The sequence below is a fragment of the Lytechinus variegatus genome, chromosome 17 (genome assembly GCF_018143015.1).
Source record: "Lytechinus variegatus isolate NC3 chromosome 17, Lvar_3.0, whole genome shotgun sequence".
NCBI classification, from domain to species: Eukaryota; Metazoa; Echinodermata; class Echinoidea; order Temnopleuroida; family Toxopneustidae; genus Lytechinus; species Lytechinus variegatus.
Window position 1 is genome coordinate 12,625,240 of NC_054756.1, and position 14,718 is coordinate 12,639,957.

The 14,718-nt window shown below is 37.7% G+C and overlaps 1 protein-coding gene across 1 annotated transcript in view; it reads right to left on the reverse strand.

Moving 5' to 3' along the window:
• Nucleotides 1-398: 398 nt before the first annotated feature.
• The window catches only part of LOC121431312 (trissin receptor-like), a 49,010-nt gene continuing 34,690 nt past the window's right edge, over nucleotides 399-14,718 (reverse strand). The window contains exon 3 of the mRNA XM_041628824.1: nucleotides 399-3,570. Coding sequence (XP_041484758.1) covers nucleotides 1,625-3,553 — 1,929 coding nt within the window. The 5' untranslated portion in view covers nucleotides 3,554-3,570 and the 3' untranslated portion in view covers nucleotides 399-1,624. The remainder of the gene's footprint in view (nucleotides 3,571-14,718) is intronic.

The following is a 14,718-nucleotide window of genomic DNA, read 5'->3' on the forward strand; positions in this document are numbered from 1 at the left end:
CAAATACTGACATGCCCACATTCATTGTATACACTTTCTCCGCTCCCTGGGGAGCATTCCATTGAGAATGTTAAAACTTTATTACAAGGCATATGTCTACCTGCCTCCCCATCCAACAGTGCGTAGCTCAAAGTGGTTTTTTGTTGGGCCTGAAAAGGACATCCTATATAAGCTCTACAATATAAATATAAATTTATCATTAATAATCCTTTACTGAATGAAGAAGATATTAAGTGAGAGTTTCAAGGAATAGAGGAGAAAGCAATGTTTGAAGTCCGGGGTTCAATGAAGCATGAGATGTGCACATCGTGAGCAATCTCGATGAATCTTCCTGTCCTTCCAAACAGTTTTGCAAAACATGGTGTTATAAAAACTCTGATACCTTGCCTTCAGTATAATTTCAACTTCAATTTTTGGAGTGTGGAGAAAAACTACTCTTTCATATCAGATAATTTTGTATTTTCAATATTTCGAAGACCAAAATATTATATTTGCTATTCACAGACAACCTTCCCTGGCGACGCGTTGTTGGATTTGGGGAGGCAAGGCACATATAGGATATCGCCTTCCACTGGGTAATGATACATTGGTGCAGAGTGGCAAGGCTTGGTTTAACCCCTTGCCAAAGGCATGTTCACGCGACCCTCTGATTTCAATGCGAGAGTCGCAACCGCTAAATCACCTATTCCATTTTCATGCATATATTCATCTTTGAAATTATGTTACACATTATCAAATCTATGTCAAAATAGCTTTTAAAATGTCTCTCAATACATCTTCTTAACAATAAAATTGGAGATCAAACGTTTAAGTGTTTCAAGTCTGTTCATTAGTCATGTTAGTGGGTATCAAAAGTTCTCCGAATACGCCCGGAAATCTCCCTACCGCATGACATGTAAAATTTTTAAACGTTTTATCATCAGGGTTGTTTTATACATTAAAGCATGACCTAAAACGATTGGAGTATGATACACACATGTCGTTCTTGCCTGACTTTGTATCACTTTTGACTAGAATAGAATACATTTGCAATCCAAATTTGCCCTCACACTGTTTGTGTTCTGTAGAATTTTTTAGGCATACGGTAATCCCTTTACATTTTGCACCTCCCTTTACGTCACCTAAAGTCATGTGTGTATTCCAAGCCCTGTCATATTTCTTTAACAGATATTGAAGTAATCATGTTTTTTTTTCGTCAGTCTTAGTGTCTTAGGAAGACATACACAACATGTTACAAGGCCCTATATGACGCGTGTCAGATCAACTGAACTTTCAACCTCCAAATGTGTACAAAATATATATTTAAAGAAATAATATTCACCATTTATCAAGGCAATTTTGAAACAACTCTAAATTCATCAATTATATCATTACAGAGTTCATGATTAATTAGCAAGCGCTCGTTGGCTGGAAGGCCAAGTTTGGCTCACTGTTTTTATACATCCATTTTGTTTATTATGACTTGTGCATCATACATCGTTAGTCTAAGATCTAAAGCTGTTGAATGCTTTATTTTTTAAAATGGTACCGAATCAGTAGAATCACCCCAAACAGCTTAGATCCTTCCTTTTCTCGAGGCATGCTGTAGAATGTTCACTGTAGGACATTCGCTTGGCATCGTCCATTAAGCAACCCAGTCATTGTCCGTTCCTTCGGAGGTCAATGATCTCAACCTCGTTTGCGTGCGCATCCAGCGCGCACGTCTCGATGAGCCACGAAAGTCCAGTGTTTCTCGCATGCGCATGCGAAAGTTGTCGGATAAAAGCGCGTAGAGGAATGGGTTCAACGCACTATTGAAGAAGTAGGCGAGGTAGGTGAACGGTACGAAGAGGATCCCGAATTTTGAGAAGTACGGGAAAGTCCCTACAACAGTCCACAGTGAAAGAAGTTCCATTGGGAAGAGGCAGACACCAAAGGCCACTACCAACACCACCAACATCCGGATGACTTTCTTACGCGTAGCGATCGTTGATTTGGAAATCTTTTTAGGTCGATTAGGTGTCCTCGAGTTCGTGCTGTGATTATCCGCTGGAACCATTTCTACTAAGACCGTAGGTCGCCTGGTAAATTCAGCCAGTCTCGTATGGGCTTTCTTTGCGCATCGCTTTAGAGCGTTAGGAAAAGTATTTGGCCGTTGAGGAGATTCAGAAGTATTTGGTTGCTCGATGGGGTCTGTTTTTGTTGTTGTAGCTGGTGTTTCAGTCAGATGTTCATCATCTTCAATTGTCGAAAGGAACTCGTATCCATTTTTAACGGGTATTTTCCCGGAGCTTCTTTGTCTGATGGGTCGAGGTTTGGAATAGATATGTTTATTTTCTTTCGAATGTTCTTCAATGGGCTTATTAATATATTTTACAGGGACGGCGCTACCGTTTTTCATTACTTCATTGATAAATGACGCATGGACAGAAACATCAAGCTCAATTTCTTCTTCTTGGTCCTCCGAATTCAGGGCTTTGCAAAACTGCTGATGATAATGATCAATTGCTCCCGTCGATTGAGACTTAGTACGTGCAAGTTCAGCATGGGGTCCACGAGCCTTTTCACCTCCACCAAGTAGGAACATGTTCTCGCAAGACTTTGAACCCTTGAACGCATCGGGGTTACGACGAGGGGACGATGGAGGGTAGTCGACAAAGAAAGGTCCTATCTTTAGCGAACCTGCATCTTCCGCTTGTTCGGTGTGGTCTTGGACTGCTTTGGCCTCGCTTTTTCCATTACACTGTTCATTCGCAATCTTCTTGCTTTCACTGGAATGAGCATGGGAATGGTGATGATGGTGGTGCCGATGTGGGTGTGTTTTTATACTCCCGCCAGTGTGCATGCGTACCTCCATCTCCACCGCAGCCGGAGGAGTCGATGTCTTCTCACCGTGCCTCGAGGTACGGTAGTAAACTGCTCGTCCACGTAACCATAAACTGACGATGATCCTCGCGTAGAAAAACATCATTACAAACAGTGGCAACAAGTAGCAAAAATTAAAGTTAAATATGTTGTGGACGCGGACTTGGTAGCTGGATATGTTGAGGCTCACCCCACACTGCTTGGTTCCATTGGAATCGGTTGATTCATCGAAGAACTGGAACGAGGGAATGCTCAATAGAAAACTAAGAAGCCAGAGAAAGCAAAGGATGCAGGACAGTCTTCCTATCGTCAGAACCCGACGGATCCTCAAAGGGTAAATAATGGCAACAAAACGTTCCCCCGATATCGCCATCATGATGAAGATAGATGCATTGGTCGTCACACCTAACATGTATTTATGCAGTTTACACATCACTGCGCCCAGAGACCACGTCGGCGACACAAACCACATCATCTGGGGGATGATGCAGAAGATGGCTACCATCAGGTCAGCAACGGCCAGATTCGCCAGGAAGAAGTTCGTGACGGTTCGCATGCTTCGATTGCGGATTATGACGCAAATGACGAGACAGTTGCCGCATATTGTCAGAGGGAAGAGGGGAATGAACGTTCCAAGAATAATTTTCCGAATCGGACCAGACACATAAGGGTCTTCGTAAGGCTCGGTGTGGTTGTCAAATTCATCCATCTTCTTTACGGCGGAACCTGTAGGGAAAAGGAAAAGCCGGTTAATGTATTTTTCACTCTTTGTTAGACATGATCCTGAGTAATATTATGACTACTCTTATTCCTCTCCATTGAATATACACTGCAAAAACTCTTCCTGTGCACATCTATACATGATCTCAACAGAAACAACGGCATTTTGGATTTAAGCTAGTACCAAATAGGTGTTTAAAAAGAATCGACCATGTTCGTTTTAAAATAACAACAGTTTTGATTCTTATCTTGTGTTGTTCTAATTATCACCTGGCATAACTAGCATTGTCTGGGCGTGGTAGTGTATTCCTGAAAGAGTCCTGAATGAACTCAAATACTTTGCTTAATAAAATCAGGGATCGTTTTTCAGTCACTCCAGGCTCAATCTTATCGTTTTATCCAACCAAAATATCGATAAGTATCCCGTTGAGCTAAAGAGATATTATTGCTGTGAATTGCCACAGAGTTTTCATGATTTTACTGAATTTCATGCGTATATCTACTTCTATTCATTAGGGCATCGTCACGATTGTTGTAAATAAATGAATTATTCATCCCATATTTTACTGTGCTCTGGGAAGGAGGTATTAGTGCACTCGAGAGTGTAATAAATCGGCAATTTAGACGCTTCCGAATTAAAGTGATAACTACATTTGCAGTAAAAACAGATACGAATTGAACTAAAGACAAAATAAGTTGTTTTGTTCAATATTCTCTTACCTTCGAAGGACAGGGATTGAGATACGGGGGACATGTGTGCACCCCTTCGCACACGAAAATAGGAGATAAAACAACAAAAAGGTCATTGAGAGAAAAAGAAGAAAGTGAAAAAACTATCAAAAAGAGGGGCGTACGTTTTATGATGTCTTAATACCTCTACCATTCACTTTGGAATAAATGACGTCACCATTAGGTCGACTTGCCCTCTCTCTACCAAAATAATCTGGCGTCACCATGGTCTGTCAGTATTCCCTTTAAAGGGTAAGTTCACCCTGACAAAAAGTTTATTGTAAAAATAGCAGACAACATAATTCAAAATATTGCCGAAGGTTTGAGAAAAATTCATCAAATAATTAAAAAGTTATTAGAATTTCAATTATTTGATTTGTGACGTACATGTACATGTATATGCGAGCACCATTCCTACATAGCGAATGGTAAAAAAATCAATGAATGTCGTTTTCTTAGAAAATTGAAAATGGTTTTCACAGTACCTTTTGTATATCAATAGACAAATCACTTCACACCCGATCATGAATAGAAAACAAAATTAAGTCATCAGGAACCTTACAAAATTTGAAATTCATGCATTTTATATTACATAACACATGGGGCAGCTGCTCGTTTATGACGTCACAAATCCAAAACTTTTAACTCTAATAACTTTCTTACTCTTTAACTGATTTTCCTCAAACCTTCACCAATATTTTTCTACTATTTTATCTGCTATTTTTACAACAAAATTTTCTTAAGGGTGAACTTCCCCTTTAAAGCAACATTGCAAAAACCATCAAATTGTCCCTTTCACTCAGTTGGAGCAATGAAATTCAAATTAAATGCGATCCGTCGATAATATATCAAAAATCCACCGGGTATGGGTGGAGGAGTGAACTTTTCAATTGAATGTATTAAATATTAATTGAAATGGAGATCTGTTTTAGAGATAAATGATTTATTTGAAAAAGAAATGTGAGCTCTCGTCAAGTGGGAATGAAACGAAATCTCACTACCCTAAAGATATTTGTGTTTTTTAACCAGCTCTGTTTTATCAGTATAAAAACCACCCTTCATTTTCTATTTTTTGGTGATTGTTTCGCTTGAACTAAATTGTTCTCATTTACGTTTGATATTAGTCAACGAAAAAAATCTTCATTATGATTTTCGTGGAAAATGAATTATCACAATATTTTGGATAATATAAAAATGCAAAGTAGCACAAACGGAAGGCAAAGTGAATAACAACAAGGTATAAGCTTCGCCAACGTCATCCATTCCTCTTTCTTTTTTTTTCTCTCCCTTTCTCCTCTTCTATCCCTCTGAATCCGTGCTTTTCTATCTCATCTCTCTCTCTTTCCCCCTTTCTCTCTCTCTGATTCCATACCCCTCTCTACTTCACCCCTTTCTCTCTATCTATCCCCCTCTAGAAATTATATATTTATTTCAGTCTGGCTGTTTCTTGGCCGTTTTTACATAACGTCCTTATCGGTTATTTAAAGATAAGAATTCCAATGCAGCTTTGAGAAGGAAATCGTTATAGCTTTATTAATGTCGTTTAGCTAAAAGGTATTTTATCTAACCGAAGTGAATATCATTGCTGTTAACGTCAGGCAAAACTGACAATGATGTTCAGAGAGCAATTGTACAGGTACACAAAGATTGCCAAGGTTGGAAAATGCAGCGCCATCTACGTTTCTTTTAGACACATGCGTGCAGATAGAGGAGCACAACAAGACGTATCGAGTGGGCAGACTCAACATAAAAGGAATATACGTGGATACATAGCTCATATCAAGGCAATAGAACGTAATAAGTTCTGAATGATGATACTTTATAATTTATCAATATAAAATATGGCTCACATTGAACAAGTCAAAATAAATTTCCCAAGTCGTTGGTGAGTTGCTGATGAATAGAGCTTTAATAGAGTCCCGAAGTGATGTCGTCACAGGAAACCTAGCATTTCAACATTTTTATACCATATTTTGGTAAAAGCATGATAAAGAAAACCCAACTATTAAACAAAATTTGATGGGAATCGGTCCATTGGGACCTATGAATATAGAATTAGCCTAATTGAAATTGGCTTGTTTCTAAATGTTAGGAACCAGGTCAGTAATACACTGACTTCATGAGGTCATATCTTGGGGCCTTATGAACCGATTCCCACCAAATTTTGGAATTGGGGTTTCCATCATGCTCTACCAAGATATGGTATTAAAAAATGCTGATATGCAAACAGTGCAAATTGATGACGTCACACTTTGGTGCTCTATAAAACAAATAATCCTTCAAAGCCAGTCCGTAGAAACATCTGAGCATGCGCAGATGAAAGGTCATTTGAATCAAAAGCTAAAATAAACCCACTCAAATGAAACTCTCAGTTGACTGCCTAACACAGAAATACCAATATGGGACAAACTGGTATGCTAAAAAGTACATGCGTAAATGGACCTAAAACTATTCATGAAATACTTTTTTATTACTTTGTTAGTACGTGACAATTAATGCCCCCAAATCCATGATTTTAAAAAAAAAACGTACACGATTTGTGTGGATATGAGAGGTCATTTTGAACTCGGCTACTGCAAACTTAACATTTTTGTTTGTATATGTGTGGTGGGGGTGTGTGTTTGTGGATACGTGGATGTTTTTCAAGTTCTATTATGAAATAAACACATGGCTGTATACAATGTGTTTGGTTTTGTCAAAATGTCCCCTTTGACAGAGCAACTATTCGAAATTGACAGAATCCCCACAGAGCAACACGTCACGTGACAGTGTATTTGTTCCATAAGGGATGTCTTACTTCCAAATCCCAGAGGAGAAAATCATCATCTCAATTACTTACATTTCAATAATCCAATTGTTCAAGTGGGAAGTGGAATCAATACAGCTGCCCGAGGAATTATGGGTAATACATTTACAGCAGTTGTAGGAATGACTTCCCCTTCCAGGAAAATATGGTGTAGAAAATGCAATTACTTACTACCCAGAGCTGACGAAGGCACAAAGGCGATACGTCCAACAGGTATCCCGTCAAATTATTCAACGTTTTTATTAAATGAATAATACAACTAATCATATTTTGAGTCGCCTTCAAGAACAAACTCGATACAGAGTCTACATCAGTGCTGGAAATTCATCAGTGTTTGAATAAGATCACTTAGAATTATAATAAGAACGAAACAGTTTTTCAAAGTTGAAGTAGAAGGTTGTAAAGTATATTTGCAATCATTTTGTGTGTCTTCTGTAAACTTTGATCACCCGTTGACGATCATTCTATATTTTACGATGCCCCCTTTGGACTCATTTAGACCAATTGGGCAGAGTGAAAAAATATTTTGTTTTCTCCCATGTAATTTCGTAATGTCTATTTGGAAATTCTTGTATTAAAGCCTACACCTGTACAAATGACGAATAGATGAGGGGGGGGGGGGCTTGGCCAAAAAGAATTTCAAGACCAAATAAGAAAAAGCAGAAAAGAAAGGAAAAGGAAGGGAAAGACTGAAATGTTATGTCATGTTTTATATATGTATATTAGGTTAAAAACAAACCATAAATTGGATTTATCTAATCAAGAATGGCAAGAAATGTTCTCGTTCGCTTCGCTTTGTTCGCATCTTTTAAAAAATTTGCTTCATCCGCATTATCTTCCCCCTCAATTTTTGTTGCCTATTACGCCACTGTCCTGCACGTAATGCACTTGGTAATTCTAATGCTGAAAACAAATGAAAATGAAACGTTGTGATATTTTATTTATTTTATTAACCTGTTAATGATTTTCATACAACGTAGTTTGATGTATTATGGCGATGTGCATTAGTCTGATAGATCAAGAAAATTTTGCGCATAAAACATGGCCCAGTAGAGCATTTCATGTTTTGTTTTCTCGGGGGGGGGGGGGCAGTCAAATATATTGCTGTACACACGCGTGACCTAGGAATTTCCAAAAAAAAACTAAACGAGTTTTTCTCTGTGCGCAAAATATAACCCCCTAAACAAGTTTTTTGCGGGCTTTATTTACACATTTTGGCCCCTAAACAAGTTGTCGCCAAATATGACCTCGGGGAAAAGCTTGGGGGAAAAACATACCATAAACACGTTTGGCTAGTCTTAAAAAAGGCTTTGGGGAAAAAACATACCCTAAAACGTATGACCCCCGATTGACCAGTCTTTCAAAACCACCATTTTTCTTGAAAATCGGCGTTTGTGATACCCTAACGAGTCCACGCGCGGACCGCGTCCAAAACTGAAAAAAGACCCCTTCGAACGCGATTTTCTGGTCACGCGTGTGTACAACAATATATTTGACTGCCCCCCCCCCCGGGATGTTTTTTTTTGTGTGTGATGTGATATTTCAAAACTCAAATTCAAATCCCTCATCTTTTTCATGTTTTATTGTGAGAGGTGTGAACATAATCATGATGATTGCAATTACTTCAAAGTGTATTGTTTAAAAGGATTTTTTTGTGGCAGATTAAAAATAATATAGAGTTTTAAAAACATTTAATGTTGTTTCAGTAGACCTTTATACATAGATCTCGTTATTTGGTTGTATTTTTGCGGGTGCACTTTTGACCTCCCAGTTTTTATAAGCTTCGTAAAACACATTATTTGTGCCTGCCTTTTAGAACTTTGACGTCATTGTATGAGATTTGCATAAGAGTGCTCTGAGGCAAACTCTCGTCCAAATTGCATATACATGTACATCCATTCCACACGGCTAGAGGGATAATAACGGTGATCTCTTCATCTTCCAATACTTGAACTCAGGGTTTGATGGCCAACTTTCTTCGCAGCTTCCGTGGGGTTGCCCATCGCAATCACATTGTTACTCTTGATTTGTCAATGCACTCAAACTTGATAATTCCTGCGTATGTGTGGTTTGGTCGTCATCGGTCGTGTGGCAAAGTTTACTAGACCCTTTTATTCTGTTTCGATTGATGAGTTTAGAATGCTTCAGTAATGAAGACTGGCAGTCTTAGGATATGTAAACAACAAGTTGATTTATCAGGTGTTGCATTGTGAGTGACTTTTGGATCCAATGGAAATGCAATTTTGGTTTTATAAAAAGCTATTGGCGCATTTCCCTTCATTTGACATGTTGGAAAAGAATTTCTGGTGCACCACGCTATCTGGTTTTGCCTGGTCACACACGTTTGAAATACGCATGCTTTTATTATGGTTCACATCTTTCGGACATGCAGCTATTGAAGAGTTTTCCTATTAAATCAATGGTTATTCACCATCTTTTTCATCATCAACATCACTATCATCATCATCATTATCAACATCACTATCATCATCTTCGTTGTCATCATCATCATCTTCGTTGTCATCATCATCGTCATCATCATCATCAACAACAACATCATCATCAACAACATCTTCATTATCAATATTATTTTTGTCATTATTGTTATTATTGTCACATTATTATTATTAGTAGTAGTAGTAGTAGTAGAAGTAGTAGTAGTAGTAGTAGTCGTAGTAGTAGTAGTAGTAGTAGTAGTAGTAGTAATCATGGTAATAGTAGTAGTAGTAGTAGTACTATTTTCATTATTATTTTCATCATCATCATCATCACCATTAACTATGTTTCAACTGAACGCATAAATCGCTTTGTTTACGTTCAAAGAATGTCTCCTATCTATGACCCACTCCCCCCCCCCCCTCCCCTCGCCTTCTGTCAATATAACCCGGAGTAGTCCGATTACTCATCAATTCATTGGATTCCGAGGATATTGGCTGTCAGAACCTGGACGTTGGATATTTGTATTCATCATGAAATGACCAGATATCTGCCAAGAGTACCATCGAATCTTATCAATCAAGCTACCAATAATATAAGCAGACTGTACTATTGAATAGAAGGGATACAGTCGTTGTCATAATATATGCTAGTCTGTAACAGACTTTGTGATGCCGTTTATCAGTATAATCAGTGGAAGAGCAGTGGTGTAGTGGTTCTGACTCTCGCCTTGTAAACAGAGGGTCGTGTGTTCGAATCCCACCGCGGCCTAGCGTTCTTTGGCACTCTCTACCCAGGTGCTAAATGGGTACCCGGTAGGATGCGAAAGATATTGTATGTTTGATTTTTCCAGCGCCATAATGTGGCTGCGACGAATGCAAGGAATGCTCCCCCAACGGAGTGGAAATTGTGCACATTTCGTGCTTGATTAAAATGAAATGAATCCAATGACCGGGGTAATAATATGCTTTAACGCGCTTTGGGCCATTTTGGGAAAAGCGCTTTTAAAATTGGATATTATTGTTATCATTATTCATGTACAATGACTCTCTAATCTATTTTTCCTTTTAATCAGATTCTGTGCTAGTTTTGTCCTAATCTCCGAAGTGTTTCATTGTCCATGTGAAATCTATTTTCATGAAGATGGGAAAAGTTAAGAGTTTAAATTTATCAGAATATCGACCATCTCTGGGAATCACTCATCATCATGATCATTGACTCTACACAAGCAGGCCTTTTTTTAATTTTTCACACTCCGATCATGCTTATACTCATCTTTGTAAAGAGGGAACGTTTGCTAACCGTGTAAAAAACCGTGTCCATGTCCATAGTACTAGGATTACACCATATAGATGAATATATAGGTTTTGTGGCCCAAGTGAGAGCTTAGCATTAAGAGGCTAATCGTGGGAACTATAGGCATGCTAGGTGATCGAGTCGCCGACATACGTGGCGCCCACTCTCCGAGTCCTTCGATTTCTCTCCGACGCAATTATAGACATGTCTTATATATCAAAGGGGTACACCAGGCTGAAAATACTATGATTTGAAGACATACAGAAAAATCAAACAAACATAACAATGAAAAATGGATCAAAATCGGTATGGCATCAGTTCTAGGAATGTCTTCATGAATATCCAATGAGCAAACTGATGTCATATCCCTGCTTGTTCTTTTGTATTTTATTATAAAAAAAAAGGTTCATTAAAAAATGTACTCAAAGAAATATACACATTTGATTGACAATTGATTTAACACATTAGATATTAATTACTACAACTTATTTCATCATAAGAGGCATATCATTCACAGGTGTATGAAAGAAAATGAAACAATAATGATTTCATGGAATACCATAAGAACAATGAAAGTGGAGAAGTGACATTAGCATCCCACCTAATGGATATTCATGACGACAACCATATACATGTAACTGTTTAAACAAAACATTGCGTAACTTAAAAGTTCAAGAACTACGTTATTTGTTATCATATTTTTGATGAAATTTTTAGCACTTTCCTTTGTGAAGTTCACTCTACTTATTTCGAGATAAACATGATAAATATCATCAGTCCTAAGCACCACTTTAAGCCAATGTACATCGTTGGAGTCACGAGACCTTTTTAAAAGGCTTCTTGGATATCTGGCCAATATTTCAAATTATGAATGCTTCATTAATTATCTTATCGCTGACAGAAGATCATACCGTTCCATCACGAGGAACCCCCTTGATTTCGTGCAGGTATCTTATAGGATTATCATAATGATCATCTGATACTAGAACTATGCTGGATGAAACCAATCTAACCCCCCCCCCCCTCTTTTTCTCTCTTTCTCTATCTATCTCCTCCCTTTCACACGGTAAGAAGATCGTAATTTGAATGACGATTCTCGTGAAAAATAAAGCTGAAGACGAATTTTAGCACGTGTGAAACCAATCTAGAATCACAAACGCTAATCACAATCACGAATTCAATTTCTACTCCTGAGGAGAATTCCAGTTAAATATTACTCAAATTCCGTGTGAAAGGTCCGATGATTCTTAAGGCGAATGGCAATCATCATTACAATGATGATTCAAGATTCTCTCTACCTCGCAAGCAGCCTAACTAGCTAATCTCCATCGTTTTCGCACTCTCTTCCACATAAATGCATATTTTGCGTTATCAAATCATCAGTATCATCCGTTACTCAATACGATTTAGTCGCATTTGATAATATTGGTTCTAACAAGATCAAACTTAATGTAGATATTTTGGGGAAAATATATTAAATCCATAGTTTCTTGTGTCACACTGTCATTGCCCTTACATAATGCCCGAGCGCCGCTATCATGTTGAGACGATGACATATTTCATTGAGCGAGTAATGCTTGCAAAATAAAGTGAAAATCTTATTTCGTCCGGATTCCTTTTATCAAAATATTTGTATAAATTTGCAAGAATGTTTACTGATTTACCTCGAGGGAAGAGGGTGCTCCTGTCAAATGTCAAGTCAAGAAAACTGATTCCTACAAAACTTTATTGCGAGTCCATTTTCCTGAAACAAATGCAATAAATCATTTGCACAATATATTTATAAGACACTGTTGCCTAGGATCAGGTGGGTGTTTTGTAAAGCTGTCCGTAAGATAAGAGCGACTTTAAGCACGACTGGTGATCCTTTCTTGTGGTGAATGGTGTATTCATTGGCGATGGTTATGTGCGTAAGAGAGGTTCACCAGTCGCTCTTAATTTACGAACAGCTTTATGAAACGCCCCTTGTCTTAATTCGTCAATGCTAGTCATGATATAAAATCAACCATCTTAGAAAAACAAATTGAGCCTAACTTATCATGAACCGTTTAAAACCTAATTTTTTTATGTTTCAAAATACAGTCGCAAGTGTGTAAGTGTCACATATTTTGGCGAAATCACAAGCATTCTATACACCTTAAAGCCTGTACGTACTACTGTAAAAAAAATATATGCTTCTAGCATTCTATACATCTACGTTCATCATAGATTTGGTCTGTAAGACAGAGAGAAACCTCCATATTGCATGACAGAGGTGACTGCATCCAAGTGTCTCCGAAAGTCTTTTGAGGGTTATCAAAGTTTGAAATCAACAAGTCACCAGGAACCATGGCGACTGTCACAAGCAAAGAACCGATTTATCATGCACGCTATTTCTGCCCTAAGGTATTCAGCGGATCAATAACCTATGCCCGAGCATCTTGCGTGCATTTTACGCCAAATTTGGATTTCCATTTGAAGGAGTTTTCCTTACATTCAAGATAAAAGCCTTCAGGTATACAAGAGGTTTTTCGGACCGGATGACATTGACTAATATACATGAAGTAGTGCTGTCATTTTGTCGTCATGTCTGCAGAAGTCATTCCTCCCGTGCTACATTACCACACGGACTAAGCCACCTTAGCTGTGATTATAACCCATTGCTTAGAGGTTTCTGAAAGGTGTGATCTTTCAAGTCTATCATGCAGTTTAGCGAGTACTGATGCATACCGTCACGGAGACTGCCTGCGGGTACAACACCTTCACTGCATTCGCACTGTTTAAAAAAAAAATTGTATCCGAACTGAATTTTGCGAACATATGTGAGAGTACTTAATTGCACATGGTTGAATGTAATTAGGCCAATGAATATTGCACATAATCTTAATTCATTTGAATGGCGATCATTCGGCAAATTACTGTGAGCATGCATGACATATGGAAATATATAGAAAACTGTCTAAAAGTCAAACAAATGAACATTTAAGCTAAGAATATTAGTTTGATCTTTGCTCTCATGAGTTTAGTAGTCTTGCCAAAGTTATAGGACAGTTTAGTACACCCCGGTCGCTTAAATTTAACCATTTTTTATTGGATGTGGTGGATACTTCATCAATAAATATATAATGAATTATCACGTGAATGTTTTTTTAAAAAAATTCACGTGAATCTATGAGATTATACGGTGAATAGATTTGTCTTTTTATTTCTAGACATTTTCACCATTTCTATTATTTTTCAAAGAATTTAAAACCAACCGAATATAAGGCCAAGCCTGTGAAATAATTATATACAACTACAAGAAACGCAATATTTCTTTTATTGAGAGATGTTTGATACCAGATACATGAATTATAATCAAATTTCACTTATCGCAGGAGAAAATGGTTTCTTTCCGTACCAATTTCGAATTCTATGCACACCTGTTTTGATAAATCAGATTTCACTAGTCGGTAATTGGGAAATTGAAACCGCTGTATTGATTTTATTTCGAATTTACATATTGAGACGAGGAAAAGAAAATGAGAGAGGACTCAATGCCAACAGAGACCGAGGTATCATCGTTTGAATAAGACATAAGGTACCTTGCCTTGCCTTGCCAAGATACGATTTCAATTGATTTCTAAAGCTTCCAGAGTATGTCAGTTTTGGCGAACAACATTGTCCGAAGCTAATGCCTGACCCTGATAAATCTTCTGAAACCGTTGGTTAAACGAGCAAATATTTGTCAATAATTATGTACTTTATGTCAATAGATCAACTTGCTCGTTGGCGTAATGAGTAAAAAAAAATGTGGGGGGCATATGGCCGATCGGGAATTTTCTATAAAAAAATAAATAAGAAATCGTAACTTTGTAATAGCATTTGACATAATAAAAATAGTATAGGTAAACCCTTTTCTCCTTCCT